Here is a 26,799-nt window from a genome sequence, read left to right as displayed (position 1 = left end):
GTTTCATATTGATATTTATCCGTTTCCTCTCGTTAAATCCTTGTTGACAACTATTGTGAGAGTTCATTAACATAATCAGTGTCTTCACATAGATGAACATCATTATCATTAACAATAACATATAATTAAAAGTAAATTTAGCATATTTGTTATTTGAGAAGTGTTTATCAAACTGGTAGCCCTTCACATTAATCGGTATCAAAGTATTAGCTATCAGTTTCAAAAAGGTTGTTGAACCCTGAACTAAAGAATAACAGCATGCGCTAACAAAATAAAGAAAGTCCATGTTGTTTTCACGTGGACTTTACAAGGACCCTACTATTCATTAAATGATTCTTGTCTGGCATTTATCACCATCCCAACATCAAGTCAACGCTAATTAAACAAACAAGCTGCTGCTGCTTCCACATGACGAGCACAGCAAGCAATATGTCATTTAGTGGAAAAAAAAACCTGGACCTCAGTCAGATCAAGCCAACGAGCTGCATCAGGTCTCTCATGATCACATTTGCAAGCAGTTAGTACAAAACTGAGATGAACAGAGACAAAAACAAAAGACGTCTCTGTGTGCAGTCCGTTCAATAAAACGACTTCAAATGAAACGAGTGGGAATATGATGACCTCATTTAGCTTGTGAAATTCTCTCATATCAGCAAAACAACTTTAATGCAAATGTGCATTTCTGAGGACAATATGAATATAGCCCTCCCAGTGATTTGCATGTAGTACAGGAGCTTGGTCATGGAGACCTTGTAGGAAAACTCATGCAAACACAAAGCAAAACAGCTTTTCTTTCCTTGTTAACTATGAAGTCGAAAAAAAATCCAGGACACAAAATGAAATGTGCATGAATAGCACGCATGTCTGGTTAAAGGACAAATTAGTAGCACATACATAGTAGGTTTAATAAATTTCTTTCCATGATGACAACATACTGCATAATATATTTGAAGACACTAAAATTGATGTAGTGGCATGTCAATGCTAATGCGAATTAACCTACTGTAATATCTGTAATAAATTAAGCAAGCAACAAAATAAAACAAACACTCACCGGCCACTATATAAGGTAAACATTACTAGCATTGGGATGGACCCCTTTTACCTTCAGAACTGCGTTCTGATCATCTGAGATTCACGCATGAAACCAGTCTGACATGATGTAATATCCTGCTAGAAGCAGCCATCAGAAAATGGGTACACTGTGGTCATTAAGAGATGGACATGGTCAGCAACAATACTCAGATAGGCTGTGGTGTTGACAAAATGCTTGATTACTAATGGGCCCAAAGTGTGCCAAGAAAAAAAATCCTCACACCATTACACCATCACCACCAGCCTGAACCATTGATACAAGGCAGGATGGATCCATGCTTTCATGTTGTTGATGTCAAATTCTGACCCTATCATCTGAATGCAGAGCCCAAATCGAGACTCATCAGAGCAGGCAATGTTTTTCTGATCTTCTATTGTTTAATTTTAGGGAGCCTGTGTGAATTATAGCCTCCGTTTCCTGTTCTTAGATGACAGGAGTGGCACCCCATGTGGTCTTCTGCTGCTGTAGCCCATCCGCCTCAAGGTTCGATGTGTTGAGCATTCAGAGATGCTCTTCTGCATATCTTGGTTGTAACAAGTGGTTATTCGAGTGACTGTTGCCTTTCTATCAGCCAGAACTAGTCTGGCCATCCTCCTCTGACATCAACAAGGCATTTGCGCTCACAGAACTGCCGCTCACTGAATATTTTCTCTTTTTCAGACCAGGGTTGTGACGATGAGGAAATCAACATGTGACAGCCCTGGTAATACCGGTATCACCGTGGGAGTGGGCGTTTTTTCTTTTTCTCTTTTTTTTCTGCTTTTTAAAAGCTTATAAATGCGTGCGTATAATACTTTCACTTTCAGTTTTGCGGGAATTGCCAATTCGGCATCAATTGTTTGAATAGACGAAAAGGAAGCTACAAACCTTTTTTTTTTTCTTTAATTAATGTTTTTAAACAACACATAACTTTTATTAACATGACAAATAAAACACAACAATGCTACAGGCTGAAAAAACTGTGGAAGTTGGAACCATACAAATAACAACCATAAAAGCCTATATTATATATTAACAGCTTAGTCCTTATGAACAATCCGTTTATAAAATACATTATTAACGAATCTATAGGCTATTGAAGAATAAACCGAATATGAAATATGATCATTGCATAATGATCACAACTAAACAAGCTAGCACTCATTTTATATAAACTATAAATAAAATAAAAAAAGAAATGTTAAGAAATGGAACATTATGTAAAAAAATGTAAAGACTAGAGGCTAAATAAAAGCGCATTGTCAGAGCTAAACATCACCGCACACGTGTCAGTTTACAGCTTCTGTAAAGATCAGACAGCCTAAAGATCACACTCTCAATAAACAACACGTAAATGTATAAATATTTCGATAAGTATTGTTGTGGAATATTTATAACTATATGGTCTTGCTTTTTGGTTATATTGATACCAGCTTTGATCTCTCTTAAAAGCGGCAGTTTACAGGCGCTGCATAAGGGCATTTTTCACTGTCAGTGGCAGAATACACACAGCACTGGCAAGAAGTTTTATTTTTAGTTTTATTTGTTGCAGATTTGCGTGTTGTTACTTTTTAAAAATACCTTTTATTTTTAAAATCTCTCAATCTCTCTAATGTTGTCTTTCGAGTAACATAATCCCCCTCAGATTGGAGTACAGTGCGCAGTAAGACTATTGACCAACACCGCCCTGTAAGTTTACACACTGCATAGACTGTAGGTCCACAGCTCTGGTATGGTATGAATTGCATGATTTAAATGACAGCGAGACATGCTACGTTTAGTTTTTATTGTAAAATATACATTATAACCCAGTCGCAGCCTCAGTTATAAAAAGATGCACACGCACACACAGGATGCATTCTTGTCGGCCTATTTATTATTGATTTTTCTAACATTAAACACATAATCAAGTGCAAAAAAGAACAGCTGAACTTCGGAAAAAGTGCTCACTGCGGTGGCCGCGTTGTTGTTTCTCTGCAGTTAGATTGTCAATGGTGCGGCATTGCTAAATTACTCGTCTAATAAAAAAATAAGATATTTATTATTAAACATTAATAAATATGATGGTCGTGTGATTTTTAAAATGAGAGTATGCGTTGCGTATTTATGGCCATTGATCTATCTGCGACCCACCCATAGTTAAACATAAAGGTGCATTGAAGGTGCGTGTATAAATTAGTTATGTTTCCTCTAGATGCTGCCACCTTTGTCAGGCAAAGTTTGCAGATTGCCTCACTTACGTCTTCAGGTTCTCTTTTTGCATTTGGTTTGAACCCAAAATATTGCCAAATAGGCGATTTTGCATTGCGTTTTGACACTAAATCGTCCGCCATCCACTTTCTGTAAATTCGACTCCTCTTTCCTCCTCACGTGATAAATGAAATATGAGGCATTGTAGCTATGTTCAGATTTTAATTATAGTGCATGCTCTCATCTTAAGTCAGTTATTTATAATTATGTTTTTCATTTAATTCAAATAAATATTTAATTAAAAAAAAAACGAATACTTAAAAAAAAACAAATATAGGGACGGTGTCACGGAGGAAAAGTGATGTCACCGGTGTTGCGTCTTAAGACCGGTATCACCGGCAACACCGTCTATTTTGGCAAGCCTATTTCAGACCATTCTAAGTAAACCCTATATGGTTGTGCATGAAAATCCCAGTTTCTGATATACTCAGACCAGCCCACCTGGCACAAACAACTATGCCACGTTCAAAGTCACTTAAATCACCTTTCTTCCCCATTCTGATGCTCGGTTTGAATTGCATCAGATCATCTTGACCATGTCTACATGACTAAATGCATCGAGTTGCTGCCATGTGATTGGCTGATTAGAAAGATGAGCTAACAAGCAGTTGGACGGGTGTACCTAATAAAGTGGCCTTTGAGTATTTATGATCACATACAGACCCTTAACAGTCTCCAAAAGTACATAAGGCTTCCAATTACATAAAAATGAACCAAAACATACATGAGTTCAAAAACAACTAGTACAAACCTCTTATCTGTATCTTCATTCTTCACAAGCACCAAACTTGTGTTAAAAGGCTTGCACACACTGGGATGCTTTTCGTTTGTGTTTATCGTCAGCGTTTTACCAGACGTTTTTTTTCCGCATTCAAACCCAATCGATTTTCACTGGTGTCAAGCAGAAGAGTATGCATAACCAATCCTTGACGTTAGGTGGCACTACACAACTTTAAGCTTCTAACACCCACTTATAATACAGAAGAGGATGGGATGAAGTTCACACGCTTGTTGTTAAAGTTACCCGGTTGACTCGAACAAGCATGGATGGTTCAAGCAGCAGTTCTAGCAATGGAGAAATGATTATTGTTCACAGAGCAATGAGCAGCTCCATGTTCATATCGCCTCTGGGCATCTTCTTGAATGTGTGCTCGCATTGCCAGTTTTGCACTTGAGCGCCCCCAAGTGCTGTTTACGAAAACTTCAGCAGCTCCGTGCACTTGAACAAAAGTGCCAATCTAATTGGTGGAGAAGGTTTTGACGCGGCGCACGAGCATGAGGCTTTTTTTTTGTAAATTACGCTTTTGAGCCTGCCGTTTTGCACGTTGGTGTGCACGATCACATTGACGCCCTTTATTTAGTCACAATGCGTTAAAAGTTGAGCAAAAACGTCTCGTTGTGTATGGGCCTTTAGGTTTCTGAATCAAAAAATTGCCCTTTTATTCGAACATCACTCTCGTATTTATCTATTTCTAAATAAATTCAAGAAACACTTCAATAATCAAGTTTAGTTATTTTCATGCGCTTAAGTTCATTATTTTAAATATAGAAGTGTGGCGAGAGCTTTCCACATGCTTTTAGATTTCCTTCGTAAACAATAATGAAAGACACACAGCAGACTCTCTCTTGGTATGCTCTCTTTGCTCTTGGTATGCGGCTGTCGTGATAAGGTCTATTTAAGCTCAGGTTTATGCATTATTACGGTGTCATATCTTAGCTGTGTATTTAAAAATGGTGCTTCATATGTTGTCATTCTTCTGGCATATGATTCTCTGTAAACCATTAGCGTTAGCATAGCTGCACCAAACCATACTGCAGGGTGGAAATGGACCATTAGATTAACTTGGAAAACAAGTTATTGGAAAACAGAAATAAAAGGGAAAAAAAAGAAAGAAAAATTTATATATATATATATATATATATATATATATATATATATATATATATATATATATATATATATATATATATATATATATATAATATATATACTCAAATGCTCCCAAATATATTTTGAGGTTGCATAGATAAAATTTCAGGCGCATATGCGACCAAAATGGTCGCCATTTCAAGCCCTGAGATGTAAACCTGACCATAGGGTTGTGCCGTTAGACAATATTATCGTGCATCAACGATAGCAAAGATATCACCGAGAGCTGAAACCTGTGACAATTTTAAAGATGATATTTATCTCGTTTCGCATTAAATGTAGACCTATTGCATGTTTTAACTGCATTATTGAATACAACTAATAGTATTATTATTTTTAAATTATCATTAATAATAAATGAACTACAAATAATTTGACAGCTTCAGCTGTTCAGACTAACATCACTTGACCGACGCTTTCAGATAAAAATGCATTATTTCAACGATTGCTCTCTTGCGTGCGCTCTCATAGCAAATTAGTTTGCAACTTTGTTGCATAGGCCTAAAAATAAAAATAACAGACTAAATAACAAAACTGGATTTAATTAACAAATAAGTTAAATAAAACAATTTTTAAAAATTAAACAACTGAAGAAGAAAGTGATTACACTCTGAAACCAGCTCAAATGTTACGGAAAAAAACACGTTGCAGTCGCTGGTCATTTGAGACTCCTTTAAAACAGCACTCCTGCAAGATTCTTTCTTGCTTACAAAAAAAAAGCTATTTATCTTTTAAATATGTTGATAATAGTCTATTTAAGTTTTAAGGTGGTATTTAGCCTATTTTTTTCAGTGCATGCATTATTGCTCCTTCAAATTCACAGAATATAAATACTTGTCTTATTTGTGTTTAATTCAATAGAATATTAAACACAGACATGCGCATTTTTCAGAAAATAACCTATTGTTAAATTTAAAAATAATATTTATTTATTTATATAGGCTATTAAAATATCTTTAATTTATATATTTAAACTAGCCTACTTTGAATTAAATTATAACCTGTATTTCACCATTCAATTTGGCATTAAAGAATTATTGAACAGATTATTAATAACTTATCAAAGAACATTTTACTGAGCTCAGTGAAAAGTTTTAGGTCAAATAGGCTATTTATTATTTGAGCAATAGGCCATTGCCAACTCGCCGCAGCCATGTCTAGCATAAAACTCTTATCAGAAAACAATAAAAGCATATGTCAAGCGCAATACTGTGTTGGATCTTAGCAAATACAAATGTGACACTGTTCATGATTACTTTTGTGATGGTTAGACTTGAAGCCGCACCGTGCCTACTAAACGAAACATTGGAAAACTTCACCACATAGAAACAGTCATGTGCGGGCGGCGAGTCCTCCATCCACATCCCGTTATATAGGGTTGCTGTTACCAGTGCAAGTCCTACACAAGCTCATACTCAACTTTACTATTCAACAGTATGCTCAGATCCAGCAATGCACTCTAACTGATAGACGTGAATGGCACCGCTGCTAATTTGCATAAAGCTGCTCAACTCTTGCAGCATCGCCAATGGTCACTGTCACTCATGTCTCTAGAAACTGGTGACTCTCATTGACAAACGACTTAAGGTCATTTCCTCACTGCTAATCATCATGTGAACGTTACTTCAAAAACTGCTCATTCTGGCATCATTTATTTACTCAACACAGAACTCGTTTTTGCATTCCAGTGCAGATTTTCTATTGTTTTTCTAAGGGTGTGCCTCAATTCAGCTCCAAAGCTCCTGAGGCGGTGAATCAGTATGTTGTTTATGTAAATTTGCCAACTTGTAAAAACAGAAAGCATCTTGGTTGACTAGACATTAGGACACTGATGACAAAGTCTAAACTGATTTTTTTTACATAACACCATGTCCTAACTACATGTGACGCAATGCTGCGACACATGATAAAAGGTGTCTTTTTCCATCTCAAATGTTTGCCCTAACCACAATAATTGACAGAGATGTGCAAAATTTCTAAAGCCTGATTTATACTTCTGCGTCAAGTGACCAGCGTAACCCACGGCGCATGCAACGCGAGTGGCTGTGCATTTATACTTCTGCGCGCTGTCTCTGTTGGTCTGCATTAACACTTACGAAACGCTAGTAGGCAGTGAGGTGTAAATGTTCCTCTGTGTCGAGTTTCTTCGCTGCTTTTTTGCTTTTCCTGAACACTTCCGAGATGCACAAGTGGCTCAAACTCGCTCATTTTGAGGCAGGAACACAAAACAAAACTTTCCATCCGGAGCTCCTTCACGGGACTCCATCAGGCTCGCACCATTCACGCGGCTCTCGGTCCCGCCCAGACTCGTCAGCGCTACCAAGCCGACCAATCACAGAGCTTGCGCTACGCATCGTTGCGACGTGTAGAACATTTTTTGAGAGGTGCACGTCAGCGACGGCAACGGCCACAGCAAAGGGCTTTGAGTCATCGCCGTAGCATACGCCGGCGTTTGACGCAGAAGTATAAATCAGAATTAATTTAGAAAGAGTATGCGACGTCACGGCTGGACAACAGCATAAAATACAACGAGAGTGCAGCCTCAGGTGCTGATTATGTGCTTTATTGATCACACTTTACAATCAGATTTGAACTATACTTGTACACCATTTTTAATCTAGATCATCAATAACGAATGCCTTATTAAAATGCAAATTCATGCTCGCAAACATTTGTGAGTTAAAGTGAACTAACAATGAATCGCTTTGTGTTTGTTAACTAACAATAGCCCTTTCACATAGCGATACTGGTAAATAATTATAAGCATCAAATCGGTCAGGCTTTAGTTAATTGTTTAACTTTTATTTAAAGTTTTAGCACTAGAACCGTGACTAAATGTTTACACATTTGACTACATTACAAACTCTGTGGATGGATAGACAAAAATATTATCTGACTAACATCTAGCAGCTAAATGTGTCTGGAAACATATATAAAGTTTTTTTTATTTTCATAAACAGCGCGTATGTGAATATGTCTGAGTGTTCTGATTGGCTGGAGTAGATGCTCACGTCAGCACGTTCTAATCGTGAACGTGCTCTTTCTGGCAAATGTCCTTCTGCGTTCACACAGAGCAGCATTCGGGCAAATTACCGGTTATGTTACAACTTCTCTTTCTGCAAAATTGCCAGAACTAATTTACCGGTGTTTTTAAAAAGGGCCTGCTCACACATACAGAACCTTCCAGAAAATTGCCTGCAATTTCCCAGAAAGGTCTGTATGTGTGAAAGGGGCTAATAATAAAGATGAATAATGTAATAAATTTACAGTATTGTTCATTGTTGATCATGATTGTATATCAACTAAATTAACCTTATAGTATAGTAAAGTGTTACCACTTTATTGAGTGTACCGCTACTGATGTAAGCTTGGATGCCATTTTACATGACAAATATTGCCATACTGAAAACGGCAGCAGACAGTTTACCTCAGATCTTAAATTGCTTTTAACTCCTGTCAAGGCTCTGAGACATGGTAAAATAACTGTGTGTTTATTACTTTATTATAAATTATTATTAATTTAGGTATATTCTGTGGTACAACTGTAATACACTTTTGTCAAAGTTTCCATGTTAAACCAGACATTAATTTTAAACTTCTAGTGGTTAAACATTGTCAGACATTGCTCCACATCACTATTTGATTATTCTTTCAGAACTACTTTCATATTTAATCATTCACAATTTCCGTGACATTCCACATTAGCTGCTAGACTCATTTGTATGACTGTATTCCACAATCTCTCAATGTTTCCTGTGCACAAAAACGACAGGGCCCTAATCAAAGTAGTTTCTAAATGCATTGTTCCTTAAAGAAACCCACTTTCTTTGGATTAGACCATTAGCATATTGCTCATAAACAAAAAAAATAAATAAAAATAAAAATAAAAAAGAGTTTTCATAATTTTACTATCTCCCGGTACAGCAGGACCACATTAAATTTAGCTTAGCATAAATCATTGAATCGGATTAGACTACTAGCATCTCACTAAAAAATTTGTTGCCGATATCTGATTTGTCTGACTCGCCGTTTACACGTTCTTTTAATTGTGACCTATTTACGATTCATATCAGGGCTGGAAATTAACTTTCTTACTTGGTAGCACCGGTGCTCCCAACATGAAATATTTAGGAGCACCAGAAAAAATTTAGGAGCACCCACCAAAAATTTATAATATTGACAAGTTGTATATTAAAGGATTTATTGTATTTGAAAACAACATCAATTGGGACTAACAAAATACAGAAACAACTATCTAACTAATGCTGTGATGATTTAATATTTGTGCAATAATTCTAAAATGAATGTTGAATAATTATAAAATATTAATGATGACGATGATGACAATAATACTAATAATGAAATATATTTTTCATTATCATGCTGCCTTGAATGTGCTTTAATGTAAGTTATCTGCTATATAAAGTCCTACTGTTACTTTATGAAAAATAAATTTATAGTTTGCATCAAACACAAATGAAGCATTGTAGTAAGAAATATTTGTTTTGTACTATTATGTTTATATGCATGTCAATTTAATAAATAGTAGCCTATTTCTGCTACAAAACAAACGATATAATATAATAAATCCATTACATTCAATGCTGAAAGCTGCAAAGCAGTCATCAGTAATTAAATAGAAAAATAATATACACCTCAAGAATGAACGGACAAAAGAAAGTAAGAAAAGTCTCACTTTTAAAAGTTTTGGTTTCGGTTCGTGTCGTTTTAATGCTCAGCTTCGTTACGCGCTGAATTACATTTTTCTGTGTTTGTGGAAAAGCATGCTAGTCAGCCGACCCAATATATGAGGGGGGCAGAGCAGGATTCTCCCAATGACCACCGGCGCTATACTGTTCTTTGTTATAACCCGCATTAGTTTAAACGCAGTAAAGGCAAGCTTCATTGGCGATGGTGTTTTAGCGGACATTTGCGCTGTTGCAGCCTGATCTCACGAGGAAACGTATGAAAAAGTTACGAATTGCCGTGAGATTGTGTTGGCAGCACACGCAGTGCATGCAACGCATCGAGATTCAGTGTACTTTTCACTCATCAGCAGTTTGCATTCCCCGCGGTCACAGAAGCTCCCTCCCTATCATCTGAAAGCGGAAAGTCTTGAGTGATTGACAGCTAATATGAACGAATATAGCGGCAGGGAAGAGCGATTTTACCATGTTAAAAAAAAAAAAACAGGTCGCACTCCAACCTAAATATTCAGTCGCACGAATGCTCCCAATATATATTATGAGGTCGCAAAGCTCAAATTTCAGGCGCATATGCGACCAAAATGGTGGCTATTTCGAGCCCTGCATATACAATTAAACTTGCACAACGTCATAAATTGTATGGCATGCGTAAAGAAGGGCTTCAGCATCTGCGCCACACTAGCCACTATGGAAGAAATTGTCTTGCTTTTAGCTCTGTGAAATATTCGAAGATGCGAAGTACCACATTGTCACAAGTTTAATGAGGTACATAATGGAATGCCTCAATAAATATGATCTGCCTGTTTACATGATAGTCGCATTGTCACATATCTGATTTGATTTACTTCCACATATGAAGGAGGCCTGAAACCGATCTCTGAATATCCCAATGCATGCGTTTTTTTTTTTTTTTTCATGTTTACAGTCATAGAACTGATCCGATCTGTGTCACATATGAGCAAAAAAGTCAGAATGGACCCTTCGCTAAGCCCTGCCCCTTCTTAGTTACAGTTGTATTGCCTGTAGGCTTGGGCGGTGTCCAAATTTTGAGACCGTCAAACCGCCTCCATATTTTACCCCGGTATCCGGTATTACCGGCGTAATAAAAAAAATTATGACGCAAGGCTCAGACAGCGTCACGTACCAAACTGTTGGCTTGAGCCTAAACCATTCAGAAACTGAATACCTTCTATGCGACCTTAGGCAGAGAGAGAGAGAGAGAGAGAGAGAGAGAGAGAGAGAGACAGACAGAGAGACTTTCTCTGTCTTACACAAACACACACACATCTCTCCCGCGATTTATTCAGAAATTTACTCCCACACCGTAAGAAATCTGGCCGGCTCCCGCGGGAATGCAGAGAGCTGTAATCGGGCCATAAAAATTATACCCGATAGGTCCCGAGTCCGACACGTACATTTTGATTGACAGCTTTATAAAGCCCGAGCCCTTACAGCTCTAATGCATTTTTTCAAGAATGAGTCATTTATATGTTTTAACAGCATTTATTCGTAACAAGCGTAGACTATATCCCACTTGAAAGTTGGAACAAAGAAATAAAATAAGTCCTCTGTAACATCGTAACATCTCAGCACTCTATAGGTCTACATGCACTTAGCCTTTAAATTGGCCAACACACCAATGAAAAGAAATCTTGCTTAACAAATCAAATAAACTCTAAATGATGACGGGTATTTTGGCAGTAACTAAATTGAAGCTGAATATTAAAAGAATAATGCCACCATTAGTCTGTATACTCTGTCTACATTATGATAATATGGTTTAATTAATATTTATTTATAATTTAAAACCCTTTACTCACCAAGATTAGGCTACGTGTGTTTGTGGAGGAACATTATTAAATCCACTGGCTTTAGCGCAGTCTTGCGCTCATGTGCGTCCAGCAGCACTGAACACCGTTTCACTGCTACTGCTACAGGCCGAGATGCAGAGTTCTGATCTGGCTGATTTTGCAAGTTTTAGGTAGGATTGTTTATTCATCTTCTACCAGTCAGGAACATCCATTTAATTTTCCATGACCGTAGTTTCAGGGTAGAGAGTGGCCTCGTCATTTTACCTGTCAGCTTGCGGTTTAGGGCTCTACCGTAATACGCAGTGTATGAGCGACCGCTAAATACCTGCGGCTGGAATAACCGCTCTTTCTGACTGGCTTGACCGCCGTCAAAATTCTCTTTTTTTTACTACTTCGTCATAATTGGCTTCACCTTTGCAGGGATGGATTTTAATGCAGGGATTTGGATTTTTTCGGGTCTCGCCGGGTTCGGGCAAAGATCTTCAGCTCTAATGCAGACCTCTCGTTCATATTAACCACGTCTCCCTTCTGTTCAGTCGAAACTGCCAAACTGCAGGACACTTTGAAGCGCGACTCGTCACGTCACGTCTCCCTGTCCCTCTCTCCCTCTCCCTCTCACCCTCTCCCCCTCCCTCTTCCTCTATCTCTCTCCTCCACACTGTCCCGTGATGACAACCACACACACGTTTTTTAGGCATTAAATAAAGGATATTTAATACTTTATGACGGTATAACGGTATTGAAACTGACACCGTTGCTATTTTTAGATCCCGCGGTATACCATAATACCGTAATATCGCCCAAGCCTAATTGCCTGTCAAGCTTTTGTGAACGCAACGTCTATTACAATGTGTATGCACCAGTGTCAGACATTGCCAGGGATATAATTACTCATTTTTTGGCAAACAGGTGAGATATCCGAGAAAGCCAGACAAAAAAGAACTGCAATATGCATTACAGGGGTATATTCACCACATAATAGCAACCAATTAGAAAATAACTACATCAAAGTTGAAGCTAGGTAAGCCTAGCCGCCTCATACGCTGAGCATTCAACAGCTTAGTTCATGCAGATCAGGATAGCTGAAATTTTAAAATAATCTAATAATAACTTATTAACCAGTGATTTTTCTTTTTTAGCCAAAAAGTCTGATAGACTATTGTAGTGCAATGAAATATAGCGTTACTAGCCGACAAGGAAATACGCATGGACAGTGCTTGTACATCATTCATTCATAGAAAGAACAGCCAGAAAGGGGAAATTGGTGGATTTGTACCAGATATTAGCATCATTTACCTATAAAAATGTACACCTATCACTGTCTGTACTAGAGCTGTGAACCTTTACTGGTCTCACGGTTTGGTTCCGTTACGATTTTCATGCCATTGATTCGGTTTAATTCGATATCTTGGTGCATCACGGTGCATTGATGATGCTTTTTCTATACACAGTGTTGGGACGTGGCTATAACAAGCTGTCTGTATAATCACACACATGGACACACAGCACCACACTGTCTCTGATTCACACACATACACAAACATAGACAGCACCAAACACACACGCACACATGCGCACACACATGCACACACGCACATGCTCAGTGTCTGCCTTTAAGTAATTGGCACCCGCGCTCACCTCCCTTGCGACATAGCGCATATGAGGTAAATGACGTCAGTGCATAATAACCGGTTAGGATTATTACTGAACAGATACCGAATTGTCTGCGTCTGCATCGCGGTGCACTGAAAAAAACAATTAATTTTGACACCCCTAGTCTGTACATATGTTTGAGTGCTTTTTATACCATTTCTATTCTAATTTGCAGTTAAGTAAAAGGAATAAATACATTGAAATGCAAATCAAAGTATAAATAGCAGAAATGAACAAATAGTTTTTTTTTTCGTACCAGCAAATATTAATCCATATTAATCCAGCACCAAATATAAAAGCAGACACTAACCTGCTATAACTCCGTCACCATCAACTAAATCTCCAAAAGACTGCCGAAAACATCAGTGTATTGTAGCTCTGACATGGACATTGAGACTTATCAATTACTCAAAAACAGCTGTGGATAAAGTATATTGATATAACTATATTGACTACTATGGCGAAGGCTTAGACGGAACAGTGCAATATCGTGCAGTATTGAACAAAAAAAAGAAAAGATTAAAACATAACCTGCTTTGTATTTTTGTAGGAAACACAGTTTAGATCTTTTTAGGGTAAGAGGTGTGTGAGTTATTGAGTTATCCGCTCCTTTAGCGCTCCTCACAGAGTTTGATCCACGCTGGCATTTCTCCCCTTGGGTTTTAAGTATTGAAAAGGGAAAAAAAATTCACCACCCCATTCAAACTTTTAGGATACCGGGTATCAAATTTGCTTAGGCCTGTTTGCCTCGCTCGAAAGATTGACAGAGTGCGTAGCTACAGTTGCTAATCCACGATTGGTGGGAGGCGGTTTTTGGCTGTGGCTTACAGGCTGTGGCGATACAGGCAGTGTAAACGGGACCCAAGAACACAACCTAACTGCAGAAGAGTCAAGTTTCAAAATATCAAAACTCTTTCTGCAATTATTTTTTAATGAGATGATAACGGTGTAATCCGATTCAATGATTTAAGCTAAGCTAAATGTGCTCCCGTTAGACCCAGAGATAGGCTAAATAGTTTCAAAAATGGTAAAACTCAACTGTTTAACTATCCATGACTGGTAAAATGAGCACATTTTCACAAAAAAAAAAAAAAAAAAAAAAAAAAAAAGAACTTTGTTCTTAATGCCTGCTTTGACAACGCACAGATTTGACTTCTGCCACACACAGTTATCTTCTCCTGCTTCATCAGGTCAATCTCTTATCAGTGTACGGAGGCAGTGAGCGTAAAACTCTAACCAGGTGAGAAACTATGACAAACGACTTTTACCTTGAATGATGAATGCATATATGCCCCTGCTTTTCCTTATACAACTCAAGGACAACCTCTAAACCGAAGATGCGGCCATGTGACTCTCAGCTCAGCTTTACATGAGCAGGTACTCAATAGGAAAAACACCATTAATAATTGAACACTTGACAATGTAGCTTTGAAAACACTGCTCATCCCAATTTGTGACCATTTAGCTCACCGTTTAGTGTAACCTAAAACTGTAGGCAATGCTGTTGGTGTCAGGAAAAAAAAAAAAAGCTACAGATTTAGCGCTTCGAAGTTTAAATACTGACTGGTGAAGAAAGCACAAGGTGCACCAAACATGATAGAGTCATAATGTGTCCTAATTTTGTAAAACACAATGAAACTCCATTACCCAAGTTAGTGCTGCTCTATTTTGGGAAAAATCATAATCATGATTTTTTTTGGCCATAATTCTAATCACGGTAATTCAAAATGATTATCAGTTGAAGTCAAAATTATTCACCCTCCTGTGATTTTTTTTTTTAAATAAATATTTCCCAAATGATGTTTAACAGAGCAAGGAATTTTAACAGTATTTTCAATATATATATATATATATATATATATATATATATATATATATATATATATATATATATATATATATTTTTTTTTTTTTTTTTTTTTTTTTTTTTTTTTTTTTCCTGGGAAAAGGCTTTAGTTTTATTTTGGCTAGAAAAAAAAGCAGGTTTAAATATTTTGAAACCTATTTTAAGAAATATTTTTGATTGTCTGCAGAAGAAACTACTGTTATACAATGAATTGCCTAATTACACCAATTAAGCCTTTGAATTACACTTTAATGTAAATGCTTGTATTTTATTAAAATATTATGTACTGTCATCATAGCAAAGACAAAAGAAATCAGTTATTAAAAATTATTAAAACTATTATGTTCAGAAATGGGTTGTAAAAAAATCTTTTGATTAAACTGAAATTGGGGGAAAAGGGTCGCTAATAATTCAGGAGGGCTAATAATTCTGACTTACAATTCTGAATACAGTTATTTTCCTCCTTGCAAAAGAAATAATAAATACAATAGAATAAAAACATTAAATAAATTGTGCTTTAAGTATCTTCACTGTAAGAAAAACAGTTTAGATAGAAAAGTACTTCAGTCAAGAGCAATGAGGGATTTTCTCTTTTTGTTGTTTGATTAATAAGGATGAAAACGGGCGGCAACAAGAACATAATGCGCTGTCACTTTAATGGTTTCTCTTTCACAAATCTTTTGAATCTCAATGTGTTTGTTTTTTTACACAAATGAGGGTTAATATGAATAATCACTAAACACCGCGTTTTGGCACCTATTTGACCATTAAAGTCATGCTAGTCTCAGTGTGCGAATGAGACTGAATGCTGATCGCACAATCTGTGTGCGCTGCACGCACACAGAAGCATGCGGTCTCGTTTGCGCTTTTACAAATATAAATAATTAGAATGTACATCGGTGAACGATGCGCATCCCGTGCTGCAAACATTACAGTACATACTTTTAGTCATTTTCATGTAAAGCTAAGCTTTGCAGAGCAACAAATGTGTACAACTGGAAAGGGGGCGGTATATGATGCAATAATCGTTTATCTCGATTATTGGTTTTTCATAACCGTTAGAAGCCGAAATCGAAACCGGATTTTCGATTAATTGCACAGCCCTAACTCAAGTTTACAAATTTCTGACCATCGCCAAACATAAAAGTTGTGAAAAATGTACTTATTTATAATGAGCTGAAACAACACAATAGTTTTTTCAATACTTATTTTTTGGGAAGGACAACTTTGTTGTTTTATATTCAATCAAATTAAATTTGTAAGATCGATCAATCGATTTATGTTGGGACAACATGAAGAAATTGACACTAGTTTAGCAACTTATCTAATATCCAGAATACCAGTATTATTGAAATTAAATTTATGTTTGGGCCTTTATAGATAGACCTGTTTGCGTGAAACAATTAAAAAAAACAAAATAAAAATAAAAAGTGTTATAACAGGAAAATTAGATTTAATATTGTGAATTGATTCAAAACAGTCCAAGAACTGATTTTATGTTCCTACGCAAAAAAAAAAAAAAGATGTAGAGATATTTGTGTATTTTATTGACAGAACATCTATAAGTAAATATAGGCAGTAGTTGTTATTTTACATGCCATATTGTGTTTATTGATGCATATAAGTTTACTGTTATATTTGTAATTGCTTTGCTTATAAGATGAACATTCCTTGATTATTTCTTAGTAGATTTTTTAACATTTATGTACAAGAGAAAATATTTAAACCTTATTGACTACTTGTCGCTCAGTTTTTTATGTGAGATTTGGACAGACTATTAGAGATAATGTTTTTAACAATTACTGTTGTATGCTCATTGCGTAATTTATAATGTTATCAGAGAACTCATGGAATACTTGTGAACCCTTTTTTGGCTAAATCTAATAAATAATAATAATTCCTTACATTTACGTAGCACTTTACACACTTTTGGGGGGGAATCTCCTCATCCACCACCAGTGTGCAGAATCCACCTGGATAACATGACGGCAGCAATATTGCACCAGACCGCACACTACACACCAGCTGATTGATGTGGAGGAGACAGAGTGATGAAGCCAATTATGGGGATGGTTAGAAGGCCATGATTGACAGAGGCCAGCGGGCAAATGGAGTGAAGGACATGGAGCAAATGGATGCTGGAGCTAAACCCCTACTTTTTTTTTTTTTTTCGAAGGACATCCTGATATTTTTTAACGTCTCATGCAAAAGACGACGCTCACTAAGCAGTATAGGGGTATTATATTAATATACTGGGGTTTTATGACCCACAGAGACCACGTGTTGAGCGTCCCCTGCTGGTATCAAAACAACATTTCTGGCAGCAACCTAGCTTTCTCATGTGGTCTCCCACCCAGATACTGACCGGGTGTAGCCCTGATTAGCTTCAGGGGGTGACCATGTGCCAGTTGCAGAGAGCTAGCTGCCAGCAAGCTGGTCTACTTGTTTGGTAAAAGATAATCTCCATTACATGCTACACCATAGAGATTCGTAGGTTACTACCAGTTGTGCAAAATCGTGTTCAAAACAGATTTAATTAAACAATAATGATAAGATTATAATTTTGTGATACTGGCAACTGTTTGCGTAGCTTCTTATTGAACTACGGCTCTGTGTAGTAAATGCTGCATGTGAAAATCCAACTTTCAGTAATAATCATGTCATACTCTAAACTCACTTCATAACGTCATCATTAGAGATTTTTTTAAATAAACCCTTCTGTGAGAGGATTGAGTAGTTGTGTGTTTATTAGTAAGTAACGCTAACTTAAAGAAAGCAGGTAAAACTTCTATTTAGGATGCAAAGATATGGTAATCTACTGGGATTATTTTCTGTTGGCGTATTTGTAGTTTCCGCAAAAGAGTACACTCCGGGGTTCAAAAGAAATTTACTGCCAATCACACAACCATGCTTTCAGCAGCTTTAGTGTAATGCCGATTTCAGGCTGCTAATATTGCTACTCTGCTGCCAAGTATCGATATTAAAATGTATAAAAGATATGAAATAACTCACACTTTAAAAATGCTGGGATCCACGCAACTGCATCATGTTGTCCCAACATAAGTCAACTAAGTTAACCTAATTGTATTTATTTACAAATTTTATGAAATTAACGTTAAAAAAAATTGAGCTGTCCCTAAAAAAAAACTCAAGAATTGTGCTTATTCAGCTCATTTAAAATAAGTCGTTTGAAGAAGCAGCAAAAAAAAAATAATAATAATAAATAAAAAATATATATATTTTTTTTAATGCAGTCTTATACTGTCTGTTTACCGGCATAAGTAAACCCAGCTGGTAATGGAGTAATATCAACAACATATCAGAGGCACCACAATATCATTTTAACAAACGCAGTCTCCTACTTTTCTAACATTACGTAAAATAGTCAAGTTTTCTTGTGCGACTGAGCTGTTTAAATTACGGACAGATGACCCATTGAAATGGTGGAAATCTCAGGCATATGGGTACCCTCATCTGTCCAAGCTGGCATGAAGGTATTTGTGTTTCAGACATCCAACCTCCCTCAAACTTACAGGAGTCTTTCCCTCAAGCCGTTTAACTTTGCAAGACACTTCTAGATGTGATATTGTGAGTGCATGTTGTCAGTACTTTAGTCTTTCTGGGGCTACTACAACCACATAACCTGCTCGCTTTGTCAGGAAAATGCGCTCAAACCACTAAGACAAGCATATTCAAGCTTGTTTGACAGCTGTGCAACATTACAATTCCATAAAATATATGTGCAGTTAATAAAATTGTCCTCCATTTACAATTATTGTGACATATTGTGGATGGTTTTGTTTGATATATCATCTAGCACAAGATCAAATGGTGTTGTGATATATCTTTATATATTAACTTTTACTTAAAATGCAGGATGTCTAATTGTGGCATAGTCACAAAAACTTATGTACTAACTAAGGTTGACAAACTGTCTTATCCTTTGGATTGGCCCAATGTTCCAGCCCATGCACTTCCATCTTATGATTTGCATAATCAGTCTAGAGCTTCCTGTGTGCAATCAACACTATTAATACATTTGGAGCCAGCTCGCAACAAATGAAATTACCCATTAAATGCTCACAAGTAAGCAGGCGGCACATCACCTCTCCTACTCCTAGCCATTTATTAAATTGGCTTTTCAAAAAAAAAACTCGAAATAAATAAATTTCTAATGAAAAGACCAATTCAAATCGATACCTGTACCAAGCCACACCAAGCAACAGAGACCACTTCCACTCTCCGATGCATGATGGTGTAGGTTCATCAGGAGAGATGCGAGGTAAACAAAGCCCTCCCACAAGGTTGCAACCGTATTATTGTCCAAATGCACTCTATTAAGGCAAAAGAAACACGCTGGAACGGCTTAATCAAACTTGTCTCCCAAAGAAAATAAAGAAATCAATATAAACACAGGAAACCCTACAGTGCAGGAGTCAATAAAGATGAAAAACAGTCAATAGATCTGCACTCAGCAGTCAAATTTTGGCGCCACAAACAGACGCTGACTGAAATCTGGGGATATGGAAGGTTGTTTTACACAATCAGGCAGAAAAAATGAACATTTAGTGCCTAGCACTGAGGTTTAGATGCCTAGTCCAACTCTGAATAAACAGACACAAACCACACTTCCTTCTAATGAACAACCACAACAAGCTGTAAATCTCCAAAAACCATGTACCAAAAGTCATAGTACAACTTTAATTATTAACACCAGCGCCTCAAACAGTCAGACAGTGATTCATCTTTTTATGAATTGATAGAATAGGACACCATGTGCTTAGACACTTTGCAATTTAAAAGCTTACTTTAATCTGTGACATAAATAAACACTGATTGTTGAGAACTGACAAAGTTGGACCCGGAAACAGCACTCATTTAATAATTTAACAAGCAGATTGGAGGGAAATGTTGTTCTTACCTGTGTAACCTGCACACCAGCCCCAGGATGCCACCATAGCCAGTAACCACCTGAACATGACCCCTTCAATGTACCAGAATGTTTGGGCATCTAGAACTCTTAAAGGCTGCAGGACTATCAGGTAGAGGCAATAGGACGGGATCGCGACACAGTTATTGACAAACATGAAGGTGAAACGGAGCAGCGACTTGATTAAGATCCAAACCAATTTGCGGGCCACGTCCAGATGGGGAGCCATACTGTACTGTCCTGCCTGCAACAATAACAACAAATACAATCTCAATACTTCATATGATGTATGTTTAAATGAAGCTAGTAACACAAAATGAGCTGTCAAAAAACAAGAAATAAACTCTTGAAATATATAGAGGTGCAGCTTACGCATGTGAACTGATTTACTAACACGCATCCATTAACCTTTGTTATGAATGTGCCTGTTCATAGTGACACCCTATAAACTAGTTAGACTTTGATATCTGTGTCATGCAAAACAAACAACGAAAAACTTTGCTTCAAATTAAACTATCTTTCCCGATAAGCCTCTTGACCAAAGTGACCAAGTTCCACTTCAAGTTCCCACTGTCACGCACATTTCTATATTTGTCCTGGGTTAGGGTGTGTCACAATAATAAAGCGGTCAGCAATAATAAAAATAACTGTTATTATAATTATCCATAACACGAAAGATATCTCCAATCACTGAGATAACCTTTGATAGCACAACCTAGTATTGTTTCGGTTTAGCACTCTCCACCTCCGTCATTTTTGCTCATGTGGTTTTTATTCACTTGTTTTAAGGTCAGTCAGAATATTTCCGCTGAATGAAGGTGAAATGTTTAAAATAGGTGTTGAAGAGAGCGCTAACGCAGCTAGCACGCTACATACAGTATTAACTTCTGCTTCAACATCATCGCCCAATTTACTCCAAAACCTACACACTTGTCTACCAATTCAAACATGGACATGTAAATGAATTAACAAAACGTGATGTGTACAATCCCTGCAGTTAAATAAAACAGAAAGTGTGTCTGTGTACGCGCTGCTGTGTTAGCATGCTAAGCTAATGCAAACTCGGGTCATTAATTCAGTTTAACGGTCTCATCTAATCATTAAGATTTGTGTTATTTTCACATTACGTCTTTGTTTGATTGTTTGTTATCGCCATTAGTGTGTTTTCACGTTTATCTAATCTCCCATTGTCTGTCCTTCATATTAAGTGGCCGGTGTCTGGTTGATTCGGGTATTTAATGAGATTTGGACTAAAGTCCTTGACGGATCCGTTACCCGCCCGAGGTAGACCGGATCAAAACATAGATCCAGATTTATAGAAATGCTTTAAATGATATAAATGACCTGAAACAATCTGATGTCATTAATCCTCCAATCTTCACGTGAAAGTGTTTTCTCACCGTTTTCTAACGTGCAGCCTACTGGCGAAGCTGCAGAAGGTTCGGACGGACGGATGGTAGGTTCGGTCACATGTAGCGGACGGTGGTGATCGGTGAACCCGAGAGCTTGAGATCGTCTGATCCACGGCGTGACTCGGTTCCGAGTGTCCGTGTCCTGGTGGTCGGATGCATGCGCTTCAGTTACACACGCGCATGTTGCTGGAGTCACGCGGCCGAACCTCTGGATCTGCGATCTCAAATCCCCAAATCAAAGACACACGCCTGAAATCAGACTCGTTAGACTCATCTTTGTGTTCCGGATGAGGCGTGTCGGACATGCATTCACTGGGCCTCTCCTCCGGGATGAGGATGATGATGATCTTTGGCTCCGTTATTCTGGACCTCCTACAGGCCGCGGGCGCGCGCAGACTCAGTGAGTGCACGCGCACCAGTACCGACTCAACTCTTCTGCTGAAGAACAAGATGTCTAATATGAAGAAACAGACTGTATATTAAGCGCGCGCACTGTAGTATAGGATATACTAAAAAGGAAACAGATTCTAGAATCAAAATGAAACTAAAGGCTTTCAGGTGTTCACTGGTATTCAGCTGACATTTTGGTTTGAAAAGTTGGTCACTATGACCCCCATGTGGACAATTCAGAAACAGCATCTATCTATCTATCTATCTATCTATCTATCTATCTATCTATCTATCTATCTATCTATCTATCTATCTATCTATCTATCTATCTATCTATCTATCTATCTATCTATCTATCTATCTATCTATCTATCTATCTATCTATCTATCTATCTATCTATCTATCTATCTATCTATCTATCTATCTATCTATCTATCTATCTATCTATCTATCTATCTATCTATCTATCTATCTATCTATCTATCTATCTATCTATCTATCTATCTATCTAGATTAATCAATAACAACAATATATATATATATATATATATAGGCTATATATAAAGGCTATATATAAAGGACATTGGCAGCAACACCAACAAAAGAGCAACAAGTCCCAACTATCAAATGCTGATAATTTTTTATCCTTCTTAACACATACAGATTGTAATGGCAGCGATAATCATAATGAGTTTTTAAGGTGGTGCAAAGAAGCTGAACTAACTGCACATCACAAAAAAAAAAACGAGAGAGATGGTAATTGTTTTTTTTTTTTTTTAAAAAAGCGTCCTTGGTTAAACCGGTGTATTTTAATGGATAATAAGTTGAAAGGGTACAGGAATATAAGTACCTTGGCACAATCGTTGATAGCACATTAAAGTTCCAGCAGAACTCAGAAGCTGTTGCTAAGAAAGTGCATCAGAGATGCATGTTCTTAGGAAACTGAACTCTTTTTGTGCAGAAAAAATATATACTTTTTATACTACCTATATTGAGAGTATTTTAAGCTTTTCCTTTTTATGCTGGTTCTCCTCACTTTCCGTTAGAGACAAAAAAATTGCCTTTAAAACTTAGTCAAGACTTGCTCCAAGATTATTGGTTTGCTTCTACGTAGTTTCATAAACAGCAAAATGCTAAGGAAAACTGAAAGAGTGATAGGAGATGATTCCCATGCTCCCATTCCCAAGCCTTTTTTCTTCTGTTGCCCTCTGGAAGAAAGTTTAGAAGCATTAAATGCTCATCTAACAGATATATATTCACCTTTGTTCATGAGGCCAAAAGGCTTTAGACCCTTACATTTTAGCAGTTTTTAGTTTAGTTTTTACATTTTTAATATTTGGGTCCTTCCTATGTTTTTTTAGTATTATTTATGAAGTTATATGAAGCATGCTGGATTGTGTTTTTTAATGTGGTTTGTTAGTGATTTGTCTCTTTATGTGTTTGTTGTATTATTAAAAGCTACTGCCCTAATTTAACTTCCCTTGGTGGGATTAATAAAGTTGTTAAATGTAAGTCCCAACTATGCGGTGCACAGCAAAGCACTTTAAAAAATAAAAAAACTTTTCTAGTGCAGATAGATAGAACATAAATTAGAAAAGAGAGTATTTGTAAAAGCCTGGATCTTGATAAAAAATTTAACTTTTTTTTTAATCTTAGTCTCCTTGAGATGACATAAAATTTTACTCAGCTTGTAAAGGGCACATACTGTACAGTAAATTCAGTAAAGGGTTGCCTTGAATCTGATACGAGCAGTTATGAAACAGGTGATATCAACAGGTGATTGGAATTGTGATGATTTAGTATACAAAAGCAGCATGCAAGAAGGTCTAGTCCTTTAAGAGAAAAGATGGGCAGAGGATCGCCAGTTTGTCAACAAATACTTAAGAATTTTATTGCAATTTTTTAAAGACAATGTTCCTCAAAGAAACATCATTAAAAGATTAAGTAATTTGGAGGAGTTTCAGTGTGTAAAGGACGAGGGTGCAAGGCTGAACAACTGTGATCTCCAATCCCTCAGTGCATCAAGAATTGTCATTCATTTATTAGCGATATCAGCACATGGGCTCAGGAATACTTTAGCAAACCTGTCTTACCACAGTACATAGTTACATCCACAAATGCCAGTCAAAAATATACTGTGCCTTAAGGAAGCTCTATGTTAACAATGTCCAGATGTGCCACTAAAATAAAAAATAACAAACTTTTCTTGCGCAGATAGATAGAAAAAAATTTACTATACAGTAAATTCAGTTAAGGATTGCCTTGAATCTGATATGAGCGGTGCTAACAAGTTCAGTTAATAAAGTTGAGGTGTGACTTGTGCTTTTTCTGGTTTATTAAAACCTCATTGATTCACACTGAATAATTTTCAGAGGTTTGATAGTCCTGGTTGACAGGCCAAAAGAGCATTGCAATAGCAAGGCCGAGAAGGACCTGATCCTTTTAATATTGTATAAGGCAAATCTGCCAGATTGGGCAGTTATGGCATTGTGGTTTGTGGAGTTCAGTCAATCACAGGTCACAACCACAAGTTTATTGGTTTTCCTGGAAGTAGTTATCGTTGATCTGCCTAGCCAGACAGAAAAACTTGAAGGTAATGGTTGTAAAGCTGTGACAAAAAAACTAAAAATAGATTCTCAATTAATAAACTAATAATTAATTAAAACAATTCTGTTTGCAGCACGTTGGGTCAGTTATTAGCACTGTTACCTCACAGCAAGAAGGTAGCTGGTTCAAGTCCCTGCTGGGTCAGTTGGCATTTCTGTGTGGAGTTTGCATGTTCTCCCTGTATTGGCATAAGTTTCCTCCAGGTAGTTCGATTTTCCCCACAGTTCAAAGACATGCACTATAGGTGAATTGAAGAAACTAAATTGACTTTATGAGTGTAATTGTGAGAGTGTATGGGTGTTTTCCAGTACTGGGTTGCAGGTGGAAGGACATCTACTATGTAAACCATATACTGGATAAGTTGGTGGTTCATTCCACTGTGACGACCCCTGATGAATAAAAGGACTAAGCCGAAAAAAGTGAGTGAATTGAATGAAATCTGAGGTTGTCAAAATGCATCGCTATTCTATCTTAATTTGATGGACAGTTCAGGTTTTAACACCAGATGGCGCTTTAGGCTTTACAAACAGAATCACTCTGCTTGCATCCAATTTCTTCCAAATACCACTTGAATCTAAAATATTCATTAATAAAGTTAGTGTTCGTAGTGAGTTGTGAAATATCATAACATAAAACACAAGTTACATAACTCAACTTCATGCTCAAGTGCTCTTTTTCCTGTGCATTTGAGTGAACGTTCTTCAACACTATCTGCTGTTAAAAACTAGCTTACAGCGCCATCTGCTGTTAAACATTAGCATAATGCAACATCTGCTGTTAAAAGCTAGCTTGATTAAAGTGCGAATGTTGTTTTAAAAATCTCATAATCAATTATTGGTAACTCAGGAAAAAAAAGATCTGCAAACATGCATAGATGTTATAAGCAGACTGGAATAACATATGAGTGTCATATGAAAATCTGTGTTTCTAAATATCAGATCCTAGTTATCCTAGTTAACATTTCCTATAAAAAAAAAAGTTTAGATTTAGATTTTGCTTTTAAAAAATCAGCTGCGTTCCATGGGAATAATAGCAAACGTCAAAGAAAAAAAACAAGATTTTAGTAAATTCATGGATGCAATATATGGTTACACCACCAGAGGCCTCTGTTTTATCACTCAGAAACATATCAAGATCTTTGAGGTTTAAAGGGTTTGAATAATGACGATAGAGGTTTAAAAATAGCTAAAAAGGTTCAAAACACAGTTGCACACTTTCTGTATTTTTACACAACAACGAATGAATCAAAGCGCGCTTCTTATATTGTGCTGCGTTGGATTCCTCATCTCTATTAAATTTTGTCGGTGCATCATTTGTAATTTATATTCCACCCATGCTCATCTGAAAAAAAACAAGAAAATGTTTGACTCTACTAATATATAAAATTGCATATAGGCCTATGTATTTTTATTTGTTGCTCTCATTCTGCGTATATTAAATAAATTATTTTTGTTTCTGTTATGTAGTTATATTTTATAATAACTAAAATATAAGAATTTAAATCAACCACTTATTCAGTTATTATTTCATCAGATTTTCTTTTATACATCTTTTTACCATTTTCTTTAAGGAGGGATTAGGAGGAACCCATTGATGATGCAATGATCATTTGCAGGGATGAATTGAGATTAAAAACAGCCCATCACTCTGACAGCAGATAATCTTCTAGGCTATTAATTGTGCATATAGTGAGCAAATGTACTCTTATTGCAACATCTAGTACATATTTATTTATTTACAGGTTCTTTGCAAAGACACTATATTTTACCTCTTTCAAAAAGCTGAGTTCATTGCCAGCTTCATTGCCACACTGCTCAACCTTGAATCTGCTGTGTGCAAACCCATCAGGAGCTGCAGGAATTTTTGAAGCACATAAGTGTCAAACAAATTAATAAATTAAGTGCCTTATTTCATTTGTATCTCTGGCCAACACAATCAGCTTTTACTTGGTCCGCAAGCCGCAGTGATTTACGGTACATGAACATGTCTAACTTCCAGGCAAGGGCCAAACATGAACCATATCTGGGCTAAGTCTCAGCCAAGGTAGTAACCCATAACTGAGCCTGAACTGGGCCAGCTTTGTTAACTAAATTGATATACGCATGAATCATTGTGCTATAGGCGTGCTTTTCCTTGAAGCGACCAGATTGGTACAATTTTTTTCTTCATATTTGAAAATTAACAAAAA

General features: G+C 36.8%; 2 protein-coding genes and 1 long non-coding RNA gene across 6 annotated transcripts in view; 1 reads left to right on the top strand and 2 right to left on the bottom strand.

The window, feature by feature from the left end:
* lpgat1 (lysophosphatidylglycerol acyltransferase 1) overlaps nucleotides 1–22,012 on the bottom strand; it is a 92,906-nt gene extending 70,894 nt beyond the window's left edge. For 3 of the 4 annotated variants that reach the window (XR_015517782.1, XR_015517783.1, XM_087297307.1), the window contains exons 1-2: nucleotides 21,602–22,012; nucleotides 20,193–20,445 (exon numbers count right to left, since the gene is read on the bottom strand). Coding sequence is in view for 2 of the 4 variants with exons in the window: in XM_087297307.1 (XP_087153433.1) it covers nucleotides 20,193–20,430 (238 nt within the window). In the remaining 2 variants the exon portion in view is untranslated. 4 annotated transcript variants of the gene reach the window in all.
* Nucleotides 1–26,799, top strand: part of LOC137488715 (uncharacterized) — a 731,364-nt gene that overhangs the window by 131,079 nt on the left and 573,486 nt on the right. The window lies entirely within an intron of this gene.
* Nucleotides 8,207–15,367, bottom strand: LOC141379259 (uncharacterized). Its single transcript, XR_015518221.1, has 4 exons — nucleotides 13,351–15,367; nucleotides 12,587–13,179; nucleotides 10,572–10,981; nucleotides 8,207–9,330 (listed from the first exon to the last, which is right to left on the bottom strand). It is a non-coding gene; the product is annotated as an uncharacterized LOC141379259 (long non-coding RNA).

The sequence above is a fragment of the Danio rerio genome, chromosome 20, assembly GCF_052040795.2.
Source record: "Danio rerio strain M-AB ecotype USA chromosome 20, GRCz13ab, whole genome shotgun sequence".
NCBI classification, from domain to species: domain Eukaryota; kingdom Metazoa; phylum Chordata; class Actinopteri; order Cypriniformes; family Danionidae; genus Danio; species Danio rerio.
Note: the sequence above shows the minus strand (reverse complement) of the source record. Positions and strands in the feature narration are given on the sequence as shown.